The following is a 26,765-nucleotide window of genomic DNA, read 5'->3' on the forward strand; positions in this document are numbered from 1 at the left end:
TCTCCAGTCAGTGGGGCGAGGACTTCCCAAAGAGAGGGGACCTGCCGCATTTTGTCAAACAACGGGACACAGGGATGACTGCCAGGAGCAGAGCGGGCACAGGATGCTCTGCACGGGGCCGCCGGGCTGGGGACAATCCGCCCTGGAGTCCCCGAGGCAGGAGCACACAGGCCACCCACAGAGGACCAGTCATCAGAACCAGCTGAGATCTGTCAGTTCAGATGGGGCCTGAACTGAGTCACCGTGACCAAAGGTCACAGCACCAACCCAGCCCCGACCTGGGTCCCCCTGGTGGCGTGCCGGCCAGGAGCGAGGCCTTCGCAGAGGCCACGCTGGCACTGCTTGTGCTCCCCACCTGTTGGGTCAGCTTCTTCATCACTGGGACCAAAATATCTAACAAGCACTACTGAGAGGAAGAAGGTTTTATGTTGGGGCTCAGTCAGCGACCAGCTGGCTCGCAGGGCAGGGCTTTAGGGCAAGGTGGAGGGGTGGAGGGGGACGCCACACTCAGCTCCTATCAATGGGCAGCAGAGGGCGAGAGGAAGCCATGGACACGGGGACAGATGGGGTCCCTGACCACGCCCCAGGGATCCGCCTCCTCCCGCCATGTCCCACCGCCGGACCTGGCTGCGTCGCCCACACATGAGATTTTCAGGGACATTTGAAATCCAAACCATAAAACCATCCTTATAAAGTATTAAAAGGGAAAAGAAAAACTTCACTGGTAAGTCAGGCATGGTGGCACGCACCTGTAATCCCAGGACTTGGGGAGGCTGAAACAGGAGGATTGCAAGTTGGAGGCTACCCTCCGCAGTGTAGAGACCTTCAGCAACTTAGCATAACCCTACTGCAAAATTTAAAAATATAAAAAGGGCTGGGAGTATGGCTCAGAGGGGGAATGAGCCTGGGTTCCCTAGTGACACACACACACACACACACACACACACACATTGACAGACGAGGGCACCTCTTGTGCCTGCGCAGATGACAGATGGAGTGGCTTTTGATCGGTGCAATGCCAACGGTAGCAGCTGCTCCTCATGGTATCCTCTAGCTGGGGCAAACCCCAGCCCTGGACGCCTTGCGTGCGGCCCTTAACCAGCCAGTGCATGTTTCTCTATCAAAACAAGCCCCGAAGCCGGGCGCGGTGGGCACGCTTGTGATCCCAGCATTCGGGAGGCTGAGACTGGAGGGTCGTGGTTCGCGGACAGCCTCGGCTACTCAGCGAGGCCTTTCGCAACTCAACGAGATCCTGTTTCAAGAAATAAAAATTGGGCTGGGGGTGTAGCTCAGAGTAGAATGCTCCTGGGTTCCATCCCCAGTATCGCAAAAATAAAATAAAATAAAATAAAGCACTGAAGACAAGGAGCATCCCCCGGCAGGCAGAGCAGGGCGCTGGGCCGTTGCTTCAATTGCCTGGCGCTGTGATCCCTCAGGGTGAGAGACTAGGTCGTCATTCCAGGGGGCACCTTGCTCGTCCCCCCACGCCCGTTGGTGGTATCGAGCACAGGGCCCAGCGAGCACCAAGGGGCCGGTGCCAGGCAGAGCCTCCCACACACGAATCACACGGCAAATGCCCAGCAGGGCACCCATGCACTGCTCCCCCGGGCCAGCCTGGCCTAGCCGTGGGCAACTCTCTCTGTCCATCCAGCGTTCCAGGCAAATTCTACCACCTCCTACACGGCCCCTGGCGAGCCAGCGGTGGGGATCGCCGTCCTAGGCACCGCCTGGGTGCGCTCATGTGAGCTTTCTGGGGGGTCTACTGCTCTGACAACACAGGGAGGACCCCCCCCCCCAAATGAGACGCAAGCCCGCCGCACCTTGCATCGCCTGTCGCTAACGAGGCGCTGCTCTGGTGACGCGGACGCTTCCGATTCCAAAGGAACCGTGCGCCTGGCCTGGGCCGCGCCCGGCCTGCGCCGAGAAAACTTCGAGGCTGGGCCCCTCTCCCAGCACAACTTGTGGTCCCCTTTAGAGAACGACCGCCCAGCCTGCTTTAGACCACAGTACAGGCTAAGTCCTGAGATCAGGACGCATCCCACACGTTCCCGTGTGAGAGGGCTCGTCTCCAAGTCCCCATGCCGGTGGTACTGGAGGTGAGGTCTTGGGGAGGCGGTGGGGTTGCATGAAGTCCTGTGAGGGGCTCTGTAAGAGAGCAGAGCCGGGCATGGCGGAGCACGCCTGCAGTCCCAGCCCTTGGGAGGCACTTCCCTAAACACCGCAGAGCGTATCTCCTAAGAACGAGGACATTCTCCTCGACAACAAAGGACCGCATCACACCCAGGAAAACTGCCACTGACATATTTTCCAATATTTCCTTCAGATTTTCTTGTGAACAAAAAGTGTCTTATCTCTCTGTGTACACACACACACACACACACACACACACATCAGAGATCCCATCTGGGGCCACGTAGTACATACGATTGTATTCGGATGCCGTGTGTCCTAAAAGCCCTTTGGTCTAGCAGAGCCGTCCATCAGTGTGTTTAAAGCGAGCTGGTCAGCGGGACCACAGAACCCGCCACCTCTGTCATTCTCCAGTCTGCTTTTAGCGACTGCTTTTCTTCTGGATACAGGTCACACTTTTTTCTTCTGTGTCTAGGAATTTTTTATTGAATCCTGGACAATATGTGTCTATGCTGTTGAGTCAGATTTTGTTGTGTTCCTTTAAAGGGTGCTAGGATTGTTCTAGCAGGCAGTTAATTAGATTCCTTTAATTTATTATTTGTTTATTTATTTATTTATTTATTTATTTATTTATTTAGTGGTACTAGGATTCTACTTCAGAACTATACCCCCAGCCCTACTGTTAATTTTTATTTATATTTTGAAGCAGCGTCTCACTGAGTTGCAGAGGGCCTCACTAAGTAGCAGAGGCTGTCCGCGAACCGCGATCCTCCCGTCTCAGCCTCCCAGGGCTGGGATGACACGCGCGCCCGCCACGCCCGGCTCCTTTGACTTTTTTGATGTTTGGGATCTTTGGTTGTTTCTGTGTTGCTAAGGATGGAACCCAGGGCATGCTCCCTCCCTCCAAGCTATACCTCCAGCCCTTTTTACTGTTTATCTTAAAACAGGGTCTCACCAAGTTGCTGAGGCTGGCCTTGAATGCGGGGTCCTCCTGCCTCCCAAGTCCTGGGATCGCAGGTGTGCCCCGTGTGCCTCTTCGGATGTTTATTTTTAAGGTTGACCTCCTCCAATTCTGATCTCCGTCTCCTCAATTCTCAACTCAGTGAGTCCAGCCAGTCACTACATACCTGAAAGTCCTTTTTTCATAATGTTTAATTTTGACTAGGGATTAAACCCAGGGCACTCTACCTCTGAGCTACATCCCCCCCCCCTTTATTTTATTTTTTATTTTGAAACAGGATCTCACTAAGTTGCCGAGCACCTGGCTAAGTTTCTGAAGCCGGCCTCAAACCTGTGGTCCTCCTGTCTCAGCCTCCCAAGTATTAGGATTACAGACACACACCATCATGCCTGGCTTTCTCATAACTATTTCTTGATAACAAAGAAGAATTCATTTTCAAAATGCAAACCTGATATATCCTATCTTAAGTAAGTAATCCAAATTAACATCCTATGAAACAGGACAACTCAACGTAGTATGTCTCCCGGTAATGTGGCACCAAGAAGCACAGATCTGCCCCCAAAACAAAAACAAAACACCTGACCTGAATCCAATCATGAGGAAATTACCGTGCAAACCCAAGCGGAAGGACGCCCTGGAAAATGACAGGCGTCCGTGTTGTGAAACAGAAGCGCTGAAGAGGAATCACCCGAGAGCACACTGACGGCCGTGTGCGTTTTCTGTGGGCAGCGAGGACCTTCCTGAACAATGGGCAAAATGGAATCCAGATCTGGAGGTTGGACAGCGCCGCCCCATCGATGGCACTTCCGGAACACGATGCTGTGCTGAGACCACGCCACCGAGCATCTTGGCTTCTAGGAAACTAATTTAAAGTGTGTGTAGGGCACACGCTTAGTCTCAAAGATCCAGGAAATGCGTGTGCACACTTAGGAATAAGCCAGTGTGTGTAGAGAGGTAAAGCGGTACCATGTATATTTATTGTTCTATATTCCAAGAGGGGGAGGCAGAGAGAGAAAAGGAGCTGCAGATACACCGAGGGAGAGGAGGATCTGGATACGGAATAAAGAGTTTAAAGCCGCTGCAGGGAAGGCCAACATGCAAGCCTATCTGGGTATTGGAGGGATGCTGGGCTTTTCCTGAAACAGGCCTGTAAATTTGATATTATATAAAAATAAAACGTCAAGTGGTTAAACAAAGGAGCTCCTCGCCCTCCTCTTGATTCTCATACATGCTATGTTTTTACCTTACTGTATTACCCTCCACTGTTCCTATGCCACTCAATCATCGCAAGCCTCGGCGCCCTGGACTAACGTCCCCGCAGGTCCCCTCGTTCCCCGAGCGCCGGCTCCCGGACACGCATCTCACGCTCATCCTGTCGATACGCGTTTAAAAACTGACGTGGGGAAGCAGCCCAGGCTCCGACTGGCGGGACATCAGAAAGGCCGGGCGCGTGGCAGCAGAGGTGACGCGCTCTCCTGGGGGGAGCCGCCTCCAGGCGCGGGGACAGGTGTCCTGCCTCAGGTGACGATGCTGCAGGGAGCCGCGGCGGCCCACAGGCCAGGGGCCGGGGGACTGGACCGGGGCCTCCGCTCCGCCTCCGAGGCCTCCCGCACTGCGCGCTGCACAAACCCATGCTCCTCTCACCCCACCCACACGGCCTGCTTGCCGGCTCCAGGCCCGGGTCCTTGTCCCCTGCGCCCCTGGGGCACCGAGCGTGATGCCTGGCACTCACTAAGTAGACACTGGTGCTTTTTGATACTGGAGATGGAACCCAAGGGCATTCTACCTCTGAGCTACACTCCTAGCCCTTTTTATTATTTTTAAATTTTGAAACAGAATCTAAGTTGCTGAGGCTGGCCTCAATCTGCAATCTTCCTGTTTCAGTCTCCCAAGTGCAAGGATTAAAGGCGTGTACCACCGTGCCCGCTGGTCCTCAAGGAGCTTCCTTCTGTGTTGGGCTCCTGGATTCCAACCTGCACCTGCCCCGGGGCAAAGTCGCCTCTAAACAATGATGATGGTGTTGATTTGTTGAATCCATTAAAGCCCCAAAGAGTGAATTCCCACGTAAAAGTAAAAGTTGAGCTGTCCTTAGCTGGGCAAGGTGGTACGTGCCTATGATCCCAGCGCTTGGGAGGCTGAGACAGGAGGGTCGCAGGTTTGAAGCCAGCCTCGGCAACTTAGCAGGCCCCTCAGCAACCTAGCGAGACCCTGTTTCAGAATAAATAGAAAAGAGCTGAAGGTGTAGCTCAGAGGGAGAACGAACCTGGGTTCAATGTGGACTGGGGCAGGGCGGGCACAGTGCCCGCTCCTGGGCACCCGCGGCCCTCGGCCCCTCTCCGCCCTCTGCCATGATGCCCGCTCACACAAGGAGACCCCGGAGCGCCCCAGCCACCGCTGCTCAGGGCAGGGCCAGTTTTGTCCCTGGCTACCGGCTCCAGACTTGGATAAGCCAGACCCTGGGCAAGATGCCCACTGAACAGGACCCATTAGAGGGTCCCTTGAGAGCCATTCCTGTCGCTGGCTTCAAAGAACGGGCATGGGAAGGGCCATGTTTCATCTTAGTCCATGCCAACTGAAAATCCCATCCCGTGAAAGCAGCGGAGACAGGCTGGCCGGGGAGCTGGCGATTGATAGTGGGGCCCCCGCTTAGCGCCAGGCTCTGTGGGGGGAGATTCTTGAGCAGAAGCCGGGCCCCACGATGACGAGGCCGCCCTCCCCAGCTGGACAACCGCCTGGTTCCACAGTCCCTGGGGGCTGGGAGGGGAAGAGGCTGGTTTCCAGGGAGGGAGGGTTGGATTGGTGTTTTGAAGCCCTGAGCGGGAATGCTCGGGTAATTAACCTACACCTCGATGAAGCTGGACTCACCCAGGTGTTTGTCCGAAGCCCGGGTTCTTGGCAGCCCCAGCCTGTAATCTGTGGTTGTTGCTGTTGTTTTAATAGCAGTGCTGTCTACACAGTGTGTGTGTGTGTGTGTGTGTGTGTGTGTGTGTGTGTGTGTGTGTGTTTACTGGAGATTGAACCCAGAGGCATTCTGCCTTCAACATATACCCCCAGCCCTATTTATTTTTTATTTTTTATTTTTTATTTTTTTTGGTGGCACTGGGGTTCCTGGAAACCCTTCTCCGGCTACACTCCCAGACCTATTTTTTTATACTTTTTTTAAAATTTGGAAACAGGGTCTCTTAAGCCAGCACGGCTGCTTCGAACCTGCACGATCCTCCTGTCTCTGCCTCCCAAGCGCGGGGATTACAAGTGTGCGCCACCACGTCAGGCTCCCCCCGCCCCAGCCCTATTTTTTATTCTTTATTTGGAAACAGGGTCTCACTAAGTTGCTGAGAGCCTCACTAAGTAGCTGAGGCTGGCTTCGAACCTGTGCTCCTCCTGTCTCAGTCTCCCAAGCGCGGGGATGACAAGCGTGCGCCACCACGCCCGGCTCCACAATTTTAGCATCATTTCATACAGAGTTTCCTCGAGCCTGAGATGCCCCGGGACTTCTTCCCAGGAGGGAGGACAGCGAGGTCGACGTGGGGCATGATGTCAGGCCACCAGTGCAGTCACCCGGGGGTCTCTCGCCCAGAGTGGAAGGGGCTCGCTCCCCGGCCGCACGCGAGGCTTTGTGCCTCCCAGGCCCTTCCAGAGAGAGCGGAGGGGACCCTGTTCCGGCGGGGTGTTTGGACCCAGCCCGTGCCCGGGGCCCAGTAGCATCGTCCTGTCCTGGACAGAGGCCCCAGGCGAGCGGTGGCGCAGATCCGGTGGCCCAGGCCTGGCTGGCGTAGCCCACATGCACTGAGCGTGTAAAAGTGAAAACATCACCCCAAACGAGAGGGGCCAGCGCGGCGCTCCCGAATTCTTTATTGGAATAAATAACACACACGTGACACAAGGTCCGTCCCGACGTCGTGTGGCGCAAATGCGGCTTCCTGCTGTCAGCTAGGCGGGGCTCATCCAGGCATGGCCAGGGCTTTAGTGGCTTTTAATACCCAGAAATCCAAACATGGCTTCAAACAATTAAAAAGACAATACAATACTGGCATACAAAGGGGGGGACTCCGCTGTTTTAAAATAGAATCGTCCTTTGTCATGTCCACTGAGGACACAGTGGGGCCCAGGCTCAGCGCCTGCCGACACCCCGGGAAGGGCAGCTGAGAGCGGCGTCGGCCAGGCCCGAGGGCAGAGGCTGTGCGCGCCCAGGGACCAGGGACGGGCGTCTCAGTGGCCCTGTCGGCGTCCACATGGGCCCAGGAGACCCAGCACCTTCTTTTGGGGGCTTCTGCCTTCATCCCCATGACCTCACTGTCCCGGCTCCGATGGGCCCGGTCCCTCTCAAGACAGGGTGGCTAGGAGGAAGAAGGTTCTGGAACTTCTTTGAATTAAGAAATAACAGAAGAGTGCCTGCATCCCGAGGGGCTCCCAGGGAGAGCCAAAGGGAAGCAGGAGAGAAGAAATACAAGGCGTAGGGAGAAAGGAGGCAGACAGGAAGGGAAGATGGCCGTGATGGGAGAACCTGGTGCTAAAAGTCTTCGGCCTTTACTCCCTACACAATTCTCTCTCCCAAACCTGACTCCCAAATTCCTGGGATTTCTGCAAATCTTAAAACTAACCAAAAAATTATAATCTCCCTGTGCACTATTAGATATCTTGAGAAACGTAGGTTTTAAGGGACTTTCCAGCTTACCTACTGACCAGATAACGGAGACCACGACCGGGCCACGAGAAACCACCTGTGACCACCGGACTAAGGCCAGCCTCACACGGCCTCCACACGATCCTCCACTGCGTTTCCTTTCAAAGAAGAGCCGAGGAGCCCTGAGCGGTGGCGCACTCCCAGTACTTGGGAGGCTGAGACAGGAGGATCGCAGGTTCAAAGCCAACCTCAGAAACTTGACAAGGGCCTCAGCAACTTAGTGAGAGCCTGTCTCAGAATTAAAACAGTGTGGAGGTAGAATGTCCCTGAGTTCCATCTCTGGTACCACACACAAAAGAAAATAGAATATCCACGAATCCCCACACCACACGAGGCGGCCCACAGGCCCCCTCGAATGCGTCTCCCCTGCTTTCCTAAGTAAATCTCTGCTACGTCTCTGACTGGCACACGCTGAAGTTTTCTATCAGGTGAGCCAACCGCCCGGGCAGAGCAGAGTCGGGGACTCATTTCTTCTGCTGTGATAAAGGGAAATTGTTTGGAGTGCAAGTCACTCTTAAGATGCCCTGGCATCTCCAGGGCCTCAAACCAGGCGTCTCCCCTCCCCAGACCCACAGGAGCCAGCGCTGGCCACTGGAGAAGCCTCCAGAAGGCACGCGGCGTGGTGCGCTCAGCTGGGAACTGCCCTCCCAGCTTCTGTCCAGCCGGGATTCAACGGCAAGCCCGCGGGGCCTGTCCTGGAACCTTCTGGGGCATCTGGACAGGCGATCACACCTCTGCTGGACTCTCGGTCTTTAAGGGCCCTGCTATGAAGCAGATGTGGGTGCTCAGTGCCCCCGCCACACACACACACACACACACACACACACACACACACAATCTTAGGACCCTGTGCCTTGTCCTTCCCAAGTCAGAAGCGTGTGGCGCAGACGGGACACGAGGTGGAGCAAGTGTCCACATGACGGGGGCCGAAGCCGAGGCCCCTCCCAGAGCAGCCTCGTCCCCACCCCCCACGGTGAGGATAGTGGGGGGCTGGCTGCTGTGTTCTCTCCTAACCCTGCTCGCTCCCCACGGCCCCCGGGATGGGCAACTCCCCCCAGGCCCAGGAGAGGCTGCTGGGCTCTGTGGACGGGGCGGGGACGCTCCAGGGCTGGGTATTTTGTCAACGCGGCTATTTAATGTCACCGCGTCCCGCAGGAGACGGCGTAATGCCGTTTTAATTATTTCTTTCCCCTGCTGGGAAACCACCTCAATCCAAATGGCTATTCTGAACCCATCCCCAGCCTAGCAACAGCAGCATGAAGAAGAATATTAAGCCGCTTTCTAAAGCTTGAGTGCTGGCGTTCAATTCCACATTAGCCGCTCGGTCTGGAGCTGATCTATGGCAGGACATAAGAGGGGCCTAAGGGGGGGAGAGGCCCCTCTCCCTGCGGCTGCTGGGAATGGACGCAGGGCTGTCCCCAGGGCCGGGGGCAGCTGGGAGGGGGGCATGACAGGGGCATGTCGCAGGGCAAGCCCAGGAGATGCAGCCAAGGGGACCCCCTTTTCTCTGCAGAGCTGAGGTGAGCGAGGGGTGCAGGGCCCATAAATAAATGACACCCCAAGGGGGAGGGCCACTGGCATCCCAGGGAGGGCGAGACCAACACTTCCTGAGCCTCTGCCGCGGTCGAATAGCACCCCCAAGGCACGCGCTGACGCCCCAGTTTGGAGATGGGGCCCTTAAAGAGGTAAGAGGTCATTCGGATCATCTGCGTGGGCTCTCCAGGGACCAGTGTCCTTGTGAGCAGAGGGGCGGGCGCAGAGACACCTCAGCGGGCGGCCCAAAGCCAGCGAGGGAAGGGCCTGTGTGGAAGCCAGCCCGCTGGGCCCGCCTCGGGCTCGCAGCCTCCCGAGACACGGGTCCGCTGCTGTCTCAGCCGCCTGCTCTGCGGCACTTGGCGAAGGCAGCCCTAGTGAAATAACACTTCCCGACTTCAAAAATCTCTAAAAACACACCCATTCCCAGTCAGGGCCTCAGCGATGGAAGGTTCCAGAATGAGCTGTGTTGAGCCCCACACTCAGAGCCAGCCCCAGACGCAAGCCCTCGGCCCAGCAAGAAACACGTGCTCCCTGCTCAGCATCCCTGCTGCCGGCTGGGTGGCCAGATCGTTCTGGGTCTGGGGAGTTTGTGCAAAAGGTCAGCTAAAACACAGGGCGGCCACGAAGCCAGGGGAAGGTGCCGAGAGGGGCATTTTCACCGTGTCTAAAGTTTCTGGAACGCGTTGCCTTTGTGTATACTAGGATCGAACACTGGGCGTTCTACCTCTGAGGAACACCCCAATTCTTATTATTGTAACTTTTTTTTTTTTTTTGGCAGTACTGGGGATGGAACCCAGGGACATTCTGCCTCCAAGCCCCACCCCCAGCCCTATTTTTTATTCTTTATTTTGAAGCAGGGTCTCACTGAGTTGCAAAGGGCCTCACTAAGCAGATGAGGCTGTCCTTAACCGATCCTCCTGTCTCAGCCTCCCAAATGCTGGGATTACAAGTGTGCCCACCACGCCCGGCTTTACTTTTGTCTTTTAAAATATGGTCTCAGGGGCCAGGGCAGGGCGTGCTGGCACACACTTAATCCCCAGGCTTGGGAGGCAGAGACAGGAGGATCGTGCAGGTTCAAAGCCAGCCTTGCTGGCTTAAGAGACCCTGTTTCCAAATAAAAATATAAAAAATAGGTCTGGGCGTGTAGCCCCGAGGTAGAAGGGTTCTACCCCCAGTACCACCAAAAAAAAAAAAAAAAAGTGGTCTCACTAAGTTGCTGAGGCTGGCCTAGAACCCATGATCCTCTCGTCTCATCCTCCCCGATACTGGCATTATAGCTGTGCCCCACCATGCCTGGCAAGAGTTTAGGTTTCTTAAATGGCAAAAACCCTTTTACTAAAAAAATCCCGCTTGCAAAGGCGGTGCAGCTGGGACATTCCCCACGAACAGGTGCACCGGAGGCCCCCCGGCCGGCCCTGTGCGGCTGGCGGGGGGCTGGCGGTGGTGGCGCATCGGGGCGCTGGCCAGCTGCGGTTGAGCCTGGGCTTTTTTTCTTTTTCATCTTTGCTAAGGCAGCCACGGAAGCCCCCGAGTCCCTGGAAGGAGAGGAAGACAGCCTCCGGCGCAGCGTGCAGGGTGGAACGCTGTGTTTCAAAGGCCTCACTGCTGGGGAGTTACAAGGGGAGGGGCGATGACAGACGGCACCAGGCGGGTGGGACTGAGGCCCAAGGCACCGCGAGGAGGCCCGGGCCTGGAGGACGGGCTCAGCCCTGCCGCCCGCCGCCGAGGTCACTCCACGTCCTTGTACTTGGTGAAGAGGTTGTAGAGCACCCGCAGCGTGGACTTGAGGTCCAGGTTCACCACATCTACGGCAGGAAAGAGAGACACGGTTGGTGGCCGGGGGACGTGCCTGCAGTCCCAGAACAACCATGGCGCCTGGCCTCCAGGCCCACACGGAGCCGCCACCTGGCTGGCCCAGCACGTGAGCACGAAGGCCAGGACCTGCCGCCACGCCCAGGATGCTCCACACGGTCCCCCCGGACTCGCAGGCTGCCCGGGGGCCCCAAGTGGAGCCCCCACCTCCCGCAGGGACAAGCACTCAGGCCGGGTGCCCCTCGGCGCTTGCTGCAGACACACCACTCCCCAAACACTCAGGGACCTCGCGGGGAAGCCGGGGCTCCGGCTCTGGTGGGAAGGGACCTTCTCGGAGGTGGGCTCTGTGGCCTGGGATAATCGACCTTTTTGCCTGACAACCACAGGATGCTACAGGCCCTCAGCTCGACGCCCTATGGCCAGAGGCAGCCAGGGATGGCCGCCTGGCTCTGCCATGACAAACCACCACAGCGGCAGAACAGCGCCCTCCTAAACAGCCAGGGGCCTGGGGACCCCAGGCTTGGGGTGCCTCTGCGGAGCCCAGGGACGCCAGCCTGACGGGTCACCCCAGCACCCAGACAGCTCAGTGTAGCTGGCAGAGGAAGACAATGGTCACTGCCCAGGTGGCTCACGTGAGAAGCCATGATCCCCCCCACCCCACAGAACACACCGCAGGGGCGCTCACAGGGAAAGGAGGGCCAGCGGCCGTGAACAGCCCCCAGACCCCGTTACCCAAAGCACCACAGACAGGAGTTCATCGGGGACCCCACGCACCTTAGCCCCTCTCCAGGTAGGCCGGGCATCTCTCTGCACTCCCTAGACACACTGCCTATCGCCTGGCTCAGGCGCTCAGCCCTGGGTCCTCCAATGAGTACAAGGTCCTCTCCCCAGCAAAGGGCCCTCCTTAGGGGCCCAGAGTTTGAGGGAGGCAGACTCCTTCACATAGGACTTGTCAGGGCCTTTAACATTCCACTCTGCCCTGACACCTTCCAACAGGGTTCACAGACAGGGTGGCCCACGCTGCTGAACAAGAACCCCCTAAGCGCTTGCCCAAGGAGGTGATTCTCAAAGTGGGCACCCGGGCCGGGAGCGTCAGAGGCCAAGGGACTCACTAGAAACACACGTCTCTGGGCCCATCCACACCCTTTTCAAAATCTGTGCTTTAAGAAGCCCTTCCAAGCTGGGCGTGGTGGCACATGCCTATAATCCCAGTATTTGGGAGACTGAGACAGGAGGATTGCAGGTTCAAGGCCAGTCTCAACAACTCCGGACACCCTCAGCAACCTAGTGAGACCCTGTTTCAAATATTTTTTAAAAAAAATCGAAAAAGGGCCAGGGTGGTAGGATATCCCCGGGTTCAATTCCTAGTACCCTCCCTACCCTGTGTCCCCCCCCCCCCACACACACACACAAAGAAGCCCTCCCCGGGGACTCGGAAGCTGGCTCCTCAGGCTGGAGACTTGCCCTCCAGGCCCGGCAGGGCCCGGCTCTGTGGCCCCCGCTCAGAAACCACACGGAGCACGCAGCACAGTCCCTGCCTGGAGTGCCGCTCTCACTGAATCTCGGCGAGCTTTCAAAACCTTCTCCAGGCACAGACTGCATTTCCAGCCGGAGAGGCCAGTGTGAGAGGCACTTCAGCCCCTGGGCTGCGGGCAGCGGCCGCGGCCTTCACAGTCAATGGTCTTTGAGGAGCAACGGAGACAGGGAGGAGGAGGAGTGGGCTTGGCAGAGCCAGTCCAGGAGCCGTCGGGCTTATTCCAGAGATGACTCCTCCTTCCTGGGCTGCCCGCCCGCCTCTGCCCAGGGCCCTGCTTGGGCATTACCTTCGGGACGAGCCTTGGGTTTCTTGAGTCCTCCATCCAGCATCAGCTCAAAGGCGAACGCCACGTTGTGGACCTGCCAAGAAAGAATCCAGTGTGGGTCCAAGGTGACCGCCATGGCCCCCGCCGCCTGCCGCTTCCTTTTGGGGAGTGGTTAGAGGAGGGTGGACATGAGCAGCCCTTCATCACAGGGACCCAGGGTGGGGCAGGGAGGGCCAGGGCATGGAGGGTGACGCCCTTAACCCCGAATCTGGGGCTGGGGGAGAAAGAGTGACCCATGGCCACTGATGGCCACTCCGCGCCAAGCCCCAGCCAGGTGATGAGAGGGACAGCAATCGGTTTACAGGTAGGGAAACCGAGGCTGAGGGACGAGACCCTTGCAAAGGCAGTCAGCCCCGGGCACTGCCCACCCGCTAGGTGCTGGCAGGACTGCACAGCCCCGGTGCCAGGCATCGGGCAGTATGGGTGCTGCTGGAACTGGAACCCACCCATAGCTGACTTCAAGCGCCCGGTGACGCGGGTGCCAGCCTGTGGAGGCCGGGCCCTGGCCCGGGCTTGCCTGATGCCGCAGAGAAAGACAGTCGCCGCCTCTGCCGGGCCCTCTCAGCGCTGAGGGTGCTTGACGCACTTGTTCTACTAATGACTGCTCGAGAGGTCTAAGCCCCGCGGCTTTGTGGCTGTGTTTAAAGTCCTCTGGAGTCTGGGGTTAACTCGGTCACCCAGCATCTACCGTGCAAGCGAGTGCTCAGACAGGCAGAGACGTTCATCAGCACCCGCTGCTCCCGGACTCCAGCGAGGCATAGGGGGCCGAGGGAGGACCGCCCTTCCCGCACAGCCCGAGAGGGGCTGGAGTGACCACGGGAGGCTCCCAGGGGGACTTGGAAACGCCAGGCAGGTGGAGGGCCGCGCCTGCACTGGACTGGGGGAGCACTGGGGGTGGAAAAGGCACACTGCACGCAGTTCTTCTCTTTGGCCTGGGGGTCAGGCCTCAGCACCTTTCAGGGCAGGGCTAGAATCCACAAACACCTTCCTCCTGGTTTCAAAATGATGAAGTCCGGGTTGGGGAGATGGTGCCATTTGTGCAAAGCCTTATCTTTTTTTTTTTTTTTTTACAGTACTGGGGATGGAACCCAGGGGCATTCCACCCCTGAGCTGCTACACACCAGACCTATTTTTTATACTTTATTTTGAAACAGGGTCTCAGAGTTGCAACAGGCCTCACTAAGTAGCTGAGGCTGCCTGTGAACCACGATCCTCCTGTCTCAGCCTCCCGAATGCTGGGATTACAAACATGCGCCACCACGCCCAACTTCAAACCTCATCTTTAAGAGACCCAGTTCTAGATCTGCTAAGCCCACATATCTCGTCAGACCCTCTTTTTTTTTTTTTTTTTTTTTTTTTTGAGAAACTAGGGATGAAACCCAGGGGCATTCTATCTCCGAGCGATACCCCAGCCCTATTTTTTAGTCTTTTTATTTTCTTGAAACAGGGTCTCACTGAGTTGCGGAGGGCCTCACTAAGTAGCTGAGGCTGTCCAAGAACCACGATCCCCCTGTCTCAGCCTCCCGAATGCTGGGATGACAAGCGTGCCCACCACACCTGGCTGCAAAGCCTCACCTTTCAGAGACCCAGTTCTAGATCCAGCTAACCCCAGGGATCTCACCAGCGGACCCTAAAAGGAAAGGCGTGGCCTTCTCCCCTAAAGGGTCTGCCCAGTGATTTCCAGCAGGCTGGCGCGGGCGCCCGCCACGGCCCGCATGGTGACGCACATCCTCTCTGCTCACACAGAGGGGTCGCCGTGCCTCTCCCTCCCCTACCCAACATGGACTCCGACATGCCAGGACCTTGCTAATCTGTCCTGATTCCATCTCAGTGGGCAGGACAGGATGGCATTTGGCTACGGGCAGATAGATGGTGCGGTGCCAGGAGCGAGTGGGCAGGTTGGTAAACGCCGGCCCCACTCCCTGGTTTCTCTGGCGGCCGCTGCGGCTAGCACGGCCGCCCCTCTGACTCATAGGTCTGGCACGCGGGGAAAATGACAGATGCCGGTGAGTCTACGGCAGCCGGCCCGCGGCCCGGCGTTCAGAGACAAGGCACTGCACACAGCTGCCACGGTTTGATGGGCGGGAACCCTGGCAGGAGGGAGCCAGTCCAGAGGGAGAGGACACTGGCACAGGATACGATCCTGGTGGGGACGTCCCCCTAGGAAGAGAGCCGCAGGAACGAAACCTATAAATAATGCATATAAATAGAGAGAGAGATGGCCCACCCTCCATATCCACGGGCGTCCACATCTGTTTACTGAGCCACCTGCAGCTGGAAGCATTTGAGAAAAAAATAGTTGCATCTGCACTGAACTTGCGAGAATGTTTTTCCTTGTTATTTCTAAAACAATAGGAGCTCCTATTCAATAAATAAATAAATGACAATTTACACCGCCGCTATATTGCATTAGGTGTCATGGGGAATCTAGAGGCTATTTTAAGTACACAGGAGGTGGGCGTGGTGGTGTACACCTGTAATCCTCATACTTGGGAGGCCGAGATAGGAGGATTGCAGGTTTAAGGCCAGCCTCAGTGACTTAGCAACACCCTGTTCCAAAATAAAAAATAAAATAGGGCTGAGTATAACTCAAAGATAGAATGCCCCTGGGTTCGATCCCCAGTTCCACAAAACATATAAATAAATCAATAAATAAATAAATAACGTGTATACAGGAGGATGTGCTTAGGTTCTATGCAAATGCTAGAGCGTTTTAAATAAGAGACATTGTAGCTGTGGAATCCGGTCTCCTGGGTCCTAGAACCGATCCCTTGAGAGCAGAGGAATGACTGTATACAGATAAGAAGATGTCCCATTGTAAGACAGAGAGAGACACTGGTCACAGCGCCTCTGCGCCTGGGGCTGGAGCTTCCCCCAAAAACTATCGCTAAGTGTCGATGGAAAGATAGGAGAGGAGGAAGGCCGGTCTTGATTAACGAGGGTCTACACCTGAACATGTGTAAAATTATGAATAAGACATGGTTAACCTGGACAACCATTGGTGGGAGGGGGGAAGGGAAAATGGGGGCGGGGGGGAGAAGGCACCAAATATAGTGCAAATGTATACTATTTATGTTCAATAAAAAATTGTTAAAATAAATAAATAAATAAAATAAATAAATAAAAAGAAGCCCAGGAAGCAGCTAGAAGACTGTGTGTGTGTGTGTGTGTGTGTGTGTGTGTGTGTGTGTGTGTGTGTGTGAGCGAGCACAGGGCAGGATCTGCACCTCCACCCACACTTGACCATGATGGCTAGAACCTGCCAAGGGCCAAAGAAAACCCTGGGGAGCGCTCGCTCTCTGTGTCTGTCTCTGTCTCTGTCTCTCTCTCTCTCTCTCTGCTTTGGGGGCTGCGCTCCGAGGGGTCTTATTCCTTCTACTGGAAGCTCCAACGAACACAGCCCCATTACGCTGTGCAGCTTCCGTTTTTCGAGAACGCCCCGAGGCTGCAGAAAGGGCCGTCCCGACGTTCAAGGCTGGGTGCTACAGCGCACGGCTCTCGGGCCACCACCGGCGGAGGCCGCCACGCACCTTCTGATCGAAGCTCTCCGGAGTCAGGTAGAAGTTGTGGAGGGGAACGAAGTAGTCTTCCAGAAGGCCCATGAGCAGAACCAGGTACACGCCGTCTGCGAACTGCAGAGAAAGACCTGGTGACGTTTCCGGCAGCCCCGGGGACACTTTGTGCCTACTCAAGGGAGGAGAAACTTTTGTTGTGTGCTCTTTTGGGGGGGTACTGGGGATGGAACCCAGGGGCATTCTACCTCCGAGCTGCACCCCCAGTCCTATTTTTTATTCTTTATTTTGAAACACGGTCTCACTGAGTTGCAGAGGGCCTCACTAAGTAGCTGAGGCTGACCGTGAACCGTGGTCCTCTGGTCTCCGCCTCCTGAATGCTGGGATGACGAGTGTGCCCACCACGCCTGGCTTGAAGAGAAACTATTTTACACATCCTTCCCTCTTTCCGCCGCAGCCGAGAGGACCCCAGTGGAAGTCCCCCGACATCCGCGGGAAGCCAACGGAGAGGGACCTGAGTCCCGGTGCCGGAAGGGCAGATGCCACGAGGTAAGAGTTTGGAGTTAGGCTCGGGGGTCGGCACAGTCCCCTGCGTCTACCCTGGGAATGACACTGGCTCCCCGCCCTCGCAGCCTGGACCCTCAAGGGGTGGCTGGGGAGCCAGAACAGAGCCAGTGCTCTGCAGGCATCTTGTGAGGACGGCGAGCTCACCCCCTGCAGGGCAGCAGGTGTGCCATGGCTGGGACAGGGCTTTCCCATCCCCTGTCCTGGACCTCGAGCCTTTCTCTGCACAGAACACGTAGGGGCCACTCCAGCGGGCCCTGAATATCTTGTCCTCACCACTATAGCCGGGGTGACAAGGAGCAGGAGGGTACCAAAGGGCCCCACAGGCTGCAGCCCACCCAGGGGACTCTGCCCAGCACTCCGAACTCATGAACAAATTCCAGGCAAGAGGGCCCAGGCCCCCAGCCGCCCAGGGGACCAGGAAGCCAGAGCAGGAGGCCTCTGCTCCCGGTAACACCCGCCCCTCACTGACTAGGCCAGGATGGGGTCGGGGGCCAATTGTTCTGCACCTCTGACCCCAGGACAGTGGAGGGAAGCCCAGGGCAGACGCCCCAGCACCTCAAGGAACAGGACTCACCCATCTTTGACACACAGCCAAGACCCCACTGACATCCCCGCGGAGCGCGGGACTCGCATCAAAGTGGCAATCACAGCCTTTGATGGCAAAAGCCCCGGCGCAAAGATGGGGACACCGCACTGAGATCTGTAACGCGTAAAACCATCTGTGAACAGCCAGGTCCTTCAGGGTCCCCGGCGGGGCTGGAGCCCTGGATTTAGGGCGATGTCAGCCGAGGGACAAGGGAGACTTTGTCTACGCCATGTGTATAATGACAGGGAAAAAGATAAGATGCTCTGGCTACTGCTAACGATGCACCGACCCGTCTGGGAAGCGACGGGCGGGGACCGCCAGGGAGGACCCAGGTAGTGATGGTCGGCGCCCAGTGGCTTCCAGCCCCACTTGCTCCCCTCCTCCATTTCTAGGAGTTGATCTCCAGAAAACGGACCAGGGAGCACACGTGTGCACAGAGGCGCGCGTGTAAGCGGCAAGCAGGAGGCCGTGTGTCTAACCAAGTGCCAAAGCGCAGCCTTAGAGCTGACAACAGGCAGCTGTTCAGCGCGCTAAACACGGATGGGCAGATTGAACAAGAGAAAAAGCCTCAGACAAAAATGCTTACACAAGCCGGGCGTGGTGGCACGCACTTGTAATCCCCGCGCTTGGGAGGCGGAGACAGGAGGATCGCGCAGGTTCAAAGCCAGCCGCGCTGGCGTAAGGGACCCTGTTTCCAAATAAAATATAAAATAGGTCTGGGAGTGTAGCCCAGAGTTAGAAGGGTTTCTAGGAACCCCACTACCACCAAAAGAAAAAAAAAGAAAAAAAGAAAAAAAGAAAAAAAGAAAGAAAGAAAAGGAAAAAACATAAAGAAAAAGAAACACATATACAAGCCCAGTGTGGTGGCGCACGCTTGTAATTCCAGCATTCAGGAGGCTGAGACCAGAGGATCGTGGTTCGCGGACAGCCTCAGCTACTTAGCGAGGCCCTTCACAACTCAGTGAGACCCTGTTTCAAAATAAAGAATAAAAAATGGGGCTGGGGGTATAGCTTGGAGGTAGAATGCCCCTGGGTTCCAACCCTAGTACAGAAAGCGAGAGAGAGAGAGAGAGAGAGAGAGAGAGAGAGAGAGAGAGAGAATGACAGACAGACAACCTCTTATAAAAAGAAATGCTGACCATGTTTTTAGAAAGGAAAAACTGCGCCAGGCATGGTAGCCACGCTTGTAATCTCAGTACTTGGGAGGCCGAGACAAGAGGATCGCAGGTTTGTGGGCAGCCTCAGTAACTTAGCAAGGCCCTGTTTCAAAATAAAAAATAAAATAAGGCTGGGGTGTAGCTTCGTGGTAGACACCCCTGGGTTCAATCCCCAGGACCAGAAGAAAGAAAACCCACATTACAGGCAGGGCCCCGGTGTGACCCACTATCACTGAAGAAAATCACACGGGAAACACGGAGGAGGCGCGGAGCCAGCCCCCGGCTGAGCGGCTGCAGGTGCGGAGCTCAGGGGAGACGAGACCCGGGAAGAAGCGCCTCGCTCACTTTGTGGGGCACCTGGACTGTTAACATGGCAATCGGCAAAAGTGAAGGGGCGAATTAGCAAACTGCTAAGAACAGAAAGTATGTTTGCAAACAGTGCATAAAGGAGCAGACAAAATGCACTTTTTTTTTTTTTTTTTGGTCCTCCTGGGGGTATTCTATTTCTGAACTATACCTCCAACCCTATCTTATTTTAAAAATTTGAAACAAACCCTCCCTAAATAGATGAAGCTGGCTTCACACCTGCAACCCTCCTGTCTCAGCCTCCCAAGAACCGGGAGTACAGGCTCGCATCATCACCCCCGGCCTTAAATATGCCCATTTTATTTTATTTTATCTTATATTTTATTCGTTATTTTGAAACAGGGTCTCACTGAGTTGCAAATGGCCTAAGTAGCCGAGGTTGGCCGCGAACCGTGATCCTCCTAGCTCAGCCTCCCAAATGCTGGGATTACAAGCGTGCGCCACCACGCCCGGCAAATGTGCCCATTTTAGAACTGACCATTAGGCTTCCAGATGCAGACCACCATGGGCGGCGCTTGGCCTCCCAGGCAGCCAGGAGTTTCCACAAAGCCCCGCGCGCAGTCACCTCTTCTGGGAGATGGGATTATGGGTGGTTTTTATTTGTTTTGCTTATCTGCATTTTCAGACATTTCTAAAATGAATCTGAATTACTTTTTTAATTAGAAAAGCAAATGAGAGATATTAAAGGGAGGGGAAGGAGCGAAAGCAGACGCTGAGGGTTTCAGACGGATCGGCCGCACGGGAGAAGGCCGCGCGGAGAACCCAGAACGCTCCCGGCTCAGGCCCCGGCGAATCCCAGGGAATTGAACGCTCCCGGCTCAGGCCCCGGCGAATCCCAGGGAATTGTATTTTGTCTTTATGCTTTCCGAGTGCTCGGAAACATACTTTCGCGATGCCACCTCGGCTACGAGAGGGAGTGCTCATTCTTTATATTTTTTAAGAGACCTTGTTTTATTTATTTATTTATTTTTATTTATTTAATATTTTTGCGGTAATGGGAGTGGAGCCCAGAGGCATTCTACCTCCGAGCTACACCCCCAGCCCTATTTTTTATTCTTTACTTTGAAACAGGGTCTCCCTGAGTTGCAAAGGGCCTCACTAAGTAGTAGCTGAGACTGTCTGCGAACCATGATCCTCCTGTCTCAGCCTCCCGAATGCTGGGATGACAAGCGTGCGCCACCTTTATTTAGTTTTTATTACCGGCGCCTTGTAGTGATACATCTTCGTGGGGTACAAGACGTTAGCGGCACACACGCACACCCCCACACCCTGGGAGTGATCATTCGATACAAGACTCTTCACCCTCTTTCACCGGGTAGATACTGAGTATTTGCTGGGTGCCGGCCGCAGGGCTACGTGTGATGCTGCGATGATATCTCCTCTGCAGAAGTAGAGGGAGATGGAACATTCTAGACTGAGGGACCTGCACTGGCAAAGGCCCTGTGGTGACCTGGGGGTGGAGCCTTAGAGGCCGAGTTGTGTGAGAGCGGAATTGTGTCTCCCCCAAAGATACGCTGGAGTCCGAATCTCCAGGACCTGTGCACGTGGACTCATTTGGACGCAGGGTCTCTGTAGCGGTAATCAGGCAGAGAGGAGGTCATCAGGGTGGGCTCTCGTTCAATATGGCCGTGTCCTTATAAAAAGGGGAAATTTGGCCAGGCGTGGTGGCGCACGCTTGTAATCCCCGCGCTTGGGAGGCAGAGACAGGAGGATCGCACAGGTTCGAAGCCAGCTTCGCTGGCTTAAGAGACCCTGTTTCCAAATAAAAAGGTATAAAATAGGTCTGGGAGTGTAGCCCGGAGGTAGAAGGGTTTCCAGTACCATCACAAAAGGGGGGTAATTTAGCTGCGAGAAAGTGGCACACACCTGTAACCCCAGTACTTGGGAGGCTGAGATATGAGGATTGCAAATTGGAGGTCAGCCTCAGCAACTTAGTGAGACCCTGTTTCAAATTTTTAAAAATTAAAAAGGGCTTGGGGTGTAGCTCAGAGGTAGAAAAAAGCCAACAAGAATATCAGGGTGGAGGCGGAGGCCGAGGCGGGAGAGGTGTCTCCAACCAGGGACACCGCGCTATTCCCAGGAGGTGAGCGGCGGAGGCTGCCTGTTCCCACCCGGTGACCCCGAGACCCGGGCCGCCGAGATCCCGGGACACGGGAGGCCCCCACAGCGCTGCTCGTACCTGGGTCTCCAGCTCCGTCACCTCCAGGTTCAGCTTGTTCAGGTGCTTGTTCACGAAGGTGATGAGAGACTGAAAAGGCAGAGCCGGCGTCAGGGACCCCGCGAGCCCCAGCGGCCCAGAAAACGTCCAACACCGCGCTCTTCCCGCAGCCCCACACCTGTCCCAGCTGGAGAAGAAATCCACGTCTCCGCTCACCAGCCCCTGCACGCCACGCTCGTGCCACGTTTAATAACCCCACAGAAAATCTGTGCTGCCAAGGAGAATAAAATTGTTGGGGGGAGAGAATTAAATTTCAAACGTCCCAGAAGTAAGCTCGTAGGGCCAGCGGCACGCTGCATGGACGGCAGAGCCCGCCACTCAGCGGGGAGACCGCGGGCTGCGTCTCGGGGTAACGAGGGCCGCTGGCTCCTCTCTGGCCAAAGTCTGGAATCTGCCGCCTGTAAGTTCTCGGCACTCAGACTCTACCTTAATGGGAACTCAGCCCCGGCGGCCCCGCCGGCGGCGACACGGTTTCTTATCTGTCCCACCCCAGTGCACTGCACAGCTCCCGTGTGCCGGGCACCCGCGCGGGGCCGGGCCGGTGGAGACGGGGAGAGAGAGCCCGTCCTGAGGGGCCTGCAGGCGTCCTCCATGGACTCCCATGTGGGGACAGAGGCATGGAGGGTCACAGCGCTGCCTGGGGGGAGAATGAGATTGCTAACATAGCCCAGCGGTAACCTGGGGTCGCCAGCGTGAGCCTGAGCTGCGGGGCGCGGTGTGGAGGGGTGAGGAGCACACAGGGTGGGCCCCAGGGCCTTCGTGCGTGCTCTGGCTCTAGCCTGGGCCGGCTCGGGCTGGGGTGGGGAAGGGAGGCGGCGGGGGGGGGGGCCTGGGGAGGTGGCCGCGTCCACTGCTTTTGTCCTGGGTACGGGGAGTGACTGGAAGTGGAGGCCGAGGCAGGGCAGGCTGGAGGTGGGAGCTCTGGGGCAGAGGAAGGGGCTTTTGGGTTGCCCACGGCTGGCGGCCCAGGGACCAAAATGTGTCTTTTCAGTGAAGGGGTGGGTGCGCTGGGCACTGAAGGCCGAGAGCCGACCGCAAGCCGCAGCACCAGTGGCCACGCGCGGCCGCTGAGCCCTCGTACCGTGACCCCTGGGAGGGGGGTAGCGTCTCTGGCCCCACTTAGCAGATGGGGAAACTGAGGCTCAGGGCATAATCCACACAGGTCACAGCCAGTAAGGAAGGACCTGGATTCGACTCTCCCCCTACACATGGGTACACTCGCTTCTCCCTGGCACCTGGGCCAGCGGCGCGGGGCACTGCTCTGAGGCTCGAGGGGCCACACTCGTGACCCAGGGAGGCTGGGGGCTCCGGGCTGGGAGCACCGCAGGTGGTGCCCACGGCCTTTTGCGGAGAACTTCTGAGGACTAGCGGCCTCATTGTCTGAGCCTGGACCACCGTTTTTCCAAAGTGGATTCCCTAGGAATATAATATGTTCTGCTCCAAATGAACAGATACACAAACCCCACCATCAACAAACAGCTGGGAAGCACTCCTACCGAGCCCTTCCTGGAGAACCGCTCGCCTTCAAGGCTTGGCAAGTCCTGCAGTGAGAACTCTTTCAGGAGAAGTGGCCCTCACCACGAAGTCCCTCTCCAGGCCCAGCCATAGAAGGGGGGCACGCTCAACGCCACTGCCCCCCCGCGGAACATCTGCAGGCTCTCGGGTAACTCCACGGCCAGCAAGGTGGCCACGGTTCCTTGAGGAGGGAGAAGCCTTCCGGACAGGGTCCCTGGAGCCAGGCATTCCCAGCCCCTGCTCCAGCGCCCCGAGCTCCCGGAGCTTTCTGGATCTGTGGACTGGTCAGGGGGCCCGTGTGGGGAGGCCGGCCCGTGCATCCCACGTCACGGAGGCCTGCGGTCAAGTCCCGCACTGCGGCTGGGGCAGAGGGCTCGCAGGGGGCTGCCTAGCAGCGGGCGGAGAGGCGGGGTTAAAAGGTGCTAATTTCATGCACGTGGCTACAGTTCCTACAGTAATTACCTTCCCACGCTCGTGGCAAACCTCCCAGAGGGCACCGGCTGGCTTCCCCACGTGGGTTTGGGGTGATCACGGGCAGGGAATGATGGCTTACCTTCTTCACCAGGTTGAGCTTATCCGGGGCATGGTCGAAGAGCGTGTCGAAGGCGTCCCGCTCTGCCAGGACATGCAAAGAGAGGCGGGCGGACAGGGTCACAGGTGTGGCCAACTCCGACAGCCCCTCTGGACCTGCAGCCTCGGCCTCGCCCTGCTCAGAACCCTTCCGATCCCCGCCAGAACCGCGGGGCGGAAGCTGCCGATAGGTCCTGGCAGCCCCCGAATGGCCCAGCAGGAAGCCGCGTGCGTGGACGGCCTGGGCAGCACCGGCCGCTGCCATCGCACCCTGGCACCCGGCCCCCTCCGCACGCTCTTTGTCTCCAGCAAGTCCTGCCTGTGAAGCCAGCCCGCTGCCTCCCGGGGCAGCTCAGGCCCCTCGCTCCACTGGCCCTCCTCCTCCGCCCGTCCCCAGCGGGCAGCGGGCCCTCTCCCGTGCCACTGGATCGTGTCCTAGCCGCCGCCTCCTCCCACTTCTCTTTTGTTTTTGTGAGCATCCAACTTGTTGAAGCCGAGTGTGGTGGAGGCATACATGCACCCTGCGTTCTTGTCCCCCTGAGGATAAAGCCCATTCTCTCCCTCCATAGACCTCAGGACGTCACGATGTAAATCTCTATCAACCTCTCCCTCTTCCCTCTGATGGCTTCCCCGCGCTCCTGCACCATCCAGACTCACTCCTGCCTGCCCCAGGGCCTTAGCACGTGCCTCTACCCTCAGCTGCTCTTCAAGGTGGCCTCCTCGGAGGGTACTGCCTCCACCCGTCCTCCCACCTAGGGCCACGTCTGGACGTTTCATTTCCATTCATCTGGACCACCCACTCCTCGTGACGGGCCGCTGACAGCCTGTCCCCAGGACGGTGAAGGCCCTGCACCAGTGCTCAGAGCCAACCGACCCAGCGGTCCCAGGGACATCTGGGGCAGGCTCTCCTCTCGCCTTCCAGCAGTCCCTCCCACCATCTGCCTCGCCCTGGGCTGCTTGCCCAGTGCACAACCCCAACTTCCGAGTCAAAAGCACACGCCTCCTTCCAGCACAGGGCAGGTGGGCGGGGCCCTGATGTGGGAGGGGCGGTGGGACAGAGGCCGCAGCCTGGACCCCAGCCCGGGGCTAAGGGGATGGACTGCCGGCTGGTCAGACGGAGGAGGGGAGGCGTCTGGAAGGGAGCTGGGCCCGACCTCCATCCTCATGACGCAGGGCAGAGGAAGCCTCCTCCACCGGAAGGCAGATGTCGGCGCGTTCGGCTTTCCACGGCGGCAGATGTCAATTATGTTCATAATCACCTAAGTCCGATTATCCTCAATAAGACAGTCTGTTAAGGCCACACACGCGTGCGCACACACACGCGCGCACACAAAGCTAAAGCTTTCCCAAGCGGTAGAACAACTTAAATGCCGCTTAAGAGAAGCCCGGGGAGCAGAGAGCTTGACGTCAGCGGGTATATTTAGCCCGGGCACCGCTGGGCCAGCGGAGCCAGCGCAGGGCCGCCGCTCACCTGAGGGCCCCGACAGCCACCGGGCTGGGAGGGGCAGAGGAGCGGGCCCGGGCCTCAGGGCCCAGGCAAGCCGTCAGACCTGGGTTCAAGTCCCAGGGGTGACCTGAAAGACCTTAAAGCCAGCCGGCTCCCCTCCAGGTGCGTCGCCTCTGTCCCTGCCCACGGAAGCCGGCATTACGGGAGGCAGGGGCCACAGGCCAGGCCCAGGCAGGAGGCACAGGGTGGCCTCTGTCCCCCAGGCCCCCGCCCACCTGATTTCCCTGCTTGAGTGTAGGAATGTTCTGGATAAACAAAGGGTGGCCCTGCTCTTGGGGGACACAGGCAGGGGTGGGCAGGGGGCCGAGCGCGGAGCCAGGTGGGAAGCCCCCAGAGAGCTGCAGTCTCCAGCCCACCAGCAGACTCACTGCTGGCCTGCAAAGCCGTCTTTGCTGCACTGGACTTGTGTGTGTTTACACGTGCACACACGCGTGTGGTACTAACCCAGAGGCATTCTACCTTCGAGCTCCCCCGCCTGATTTCATTGCTCATTTGGAAACAGGGTCTCGCTAGCTTGATGAGGGTTTCACCTCTTGCTGAGGCTGGCCGAGAACCTGCCACCCTCCCGTCTCGGCCTCCCAAGTACAGGGATCACAGGCATGCACCACTGTGCCCAGCTGCACTGGACTCTTAAATTGGAAGGTTTGCCCAAATTCTGAATTCCTGGCTTCTCTTTGAGGACCCGGAGGCATGGCTACAGAGACCATACTCCCACGTGGCCTGGGACAGCTGCGCAGGGGGCAGGGCCTCGCCAGACTCCCCTGACCCACGGCCCACAGCCGTTGCCAGCGGGTCCCTGTAAGCTCTGAGTTTACAGTTTATGCCCGGGGACCAAGGCCCGAGGGGCCAGAGGCTGGAGCCGGCCTGCCGTGGGGCCGGTGGAGGAGGAAGGGCCTGAGGAGCAGAGTCAGGTCAGAAGCCCAGCGACATCCTGCGGGGCAGGTGACGGGGCTGTGCCCCCAGCCAGGCCGCCACAGGGACCCGGGGAGGGGGTGAGATCGGGCCAGGGTTTTATAACCAGCTCTGCTGGCCAAAGGGGGAGCCATGAAGGGGAACTGCCAGGGCGGTGACCAGACACCAAGGAGACGGAGGGGTCCTCCCCTGTATACACACACATATACATGCATACACACAGGTCCTCCCCTGCACACACATACACACATATATACACACACAGGTCCTCTCCTGTACACACACACACACACACATCCTCCCCTGTACACACACACACAGGTCCTCCCCTGCACACACACACACAGGTCCTCCCCTGCACGCACACACACACACACACACACACATACACACACACACACACACACACAGGTCCTCCCCTGTATACACACACATATACATGCATACACACAGGTCCTCCCCTGCACACACATACACACATATATACACACACAGGTCCTCTCCTGTACACACACACACACACACATCCTCCCCTGTACACACACACACGGGTCCTCCCCTGCACACACACACACAGGTCCTCCCCTGCACGCGCACACACACACACACACACACACACACACACAGGTCCTCCCCTGTATACACACACATATACATGCATACACACAGGTCCTTCCCTACACACACATACACACATATATACACACACAGGTCCTCTCCTGTACACACACACACACACATCCTCCCCTGTACACACACACACACAGGTCCTCCCCTGCACACACACACACACACACACACACACACACACAGGTCCTCCCCTGTACACACACGCGCGCGCACGTGCGCCCCTCAGGAAGGGGCTGGGAG

The 26,765-nt window shown here is 57.3% G+C and overlaps 1 protein-coding gene across 2 annotated transcripts in view; it reads right to left on the reverse strand.

The window, feature by feature from the left end:
- Positions 1–11,039: 11,039 nt before the first annotated feature.
- The window catches only part of PARVB (parvin beta), a gene marked incomplete at both ends in the record, with an annotated part of 92,746 nt that continues 77,020 nt past the window's right edge, over positions 11,040–26,765 (reverse strand). Inside the window, 5 exons of one of the 2 annotated variants that reach the window (XM_080705566.1) lie at positions 11,040–11,116; positions 12,947–13,019; positions 16,516–16,617; positions 21,353–21,421; positions 23,460–23,521. In XM_080705566.1, coding sequence (XP_080561692.1) covers positions 11,040–11,116; positions 12,947–13,019; positions 16,516–16,617; positions 21,353–21,421; positions 23,460–23,521 — 383 coding nt within the window. The remainder of the gene's footprint in view (positions 11,117–12,946; positions 13,020–16,515; positions 16,618–21,352; positions 21,422–23,459; positions 23,522–26,765) is intronic. The other variant, XM_080705567.1, reaches the window with a different exon arrangement.

Source organism: Muscardinus avellanarius (assembly GCF_963383645.1).
Source record: "Muscardinus avellanarius genome assembly, chromosome: 11".
Classification (NCBI taxonomy): domain Eukaryota; kingdom Metazoa; phylum Chordata; class Mammalia; order Rodentia; family Gliridae; genus Muscardinus; species Muscardinus avellanarius.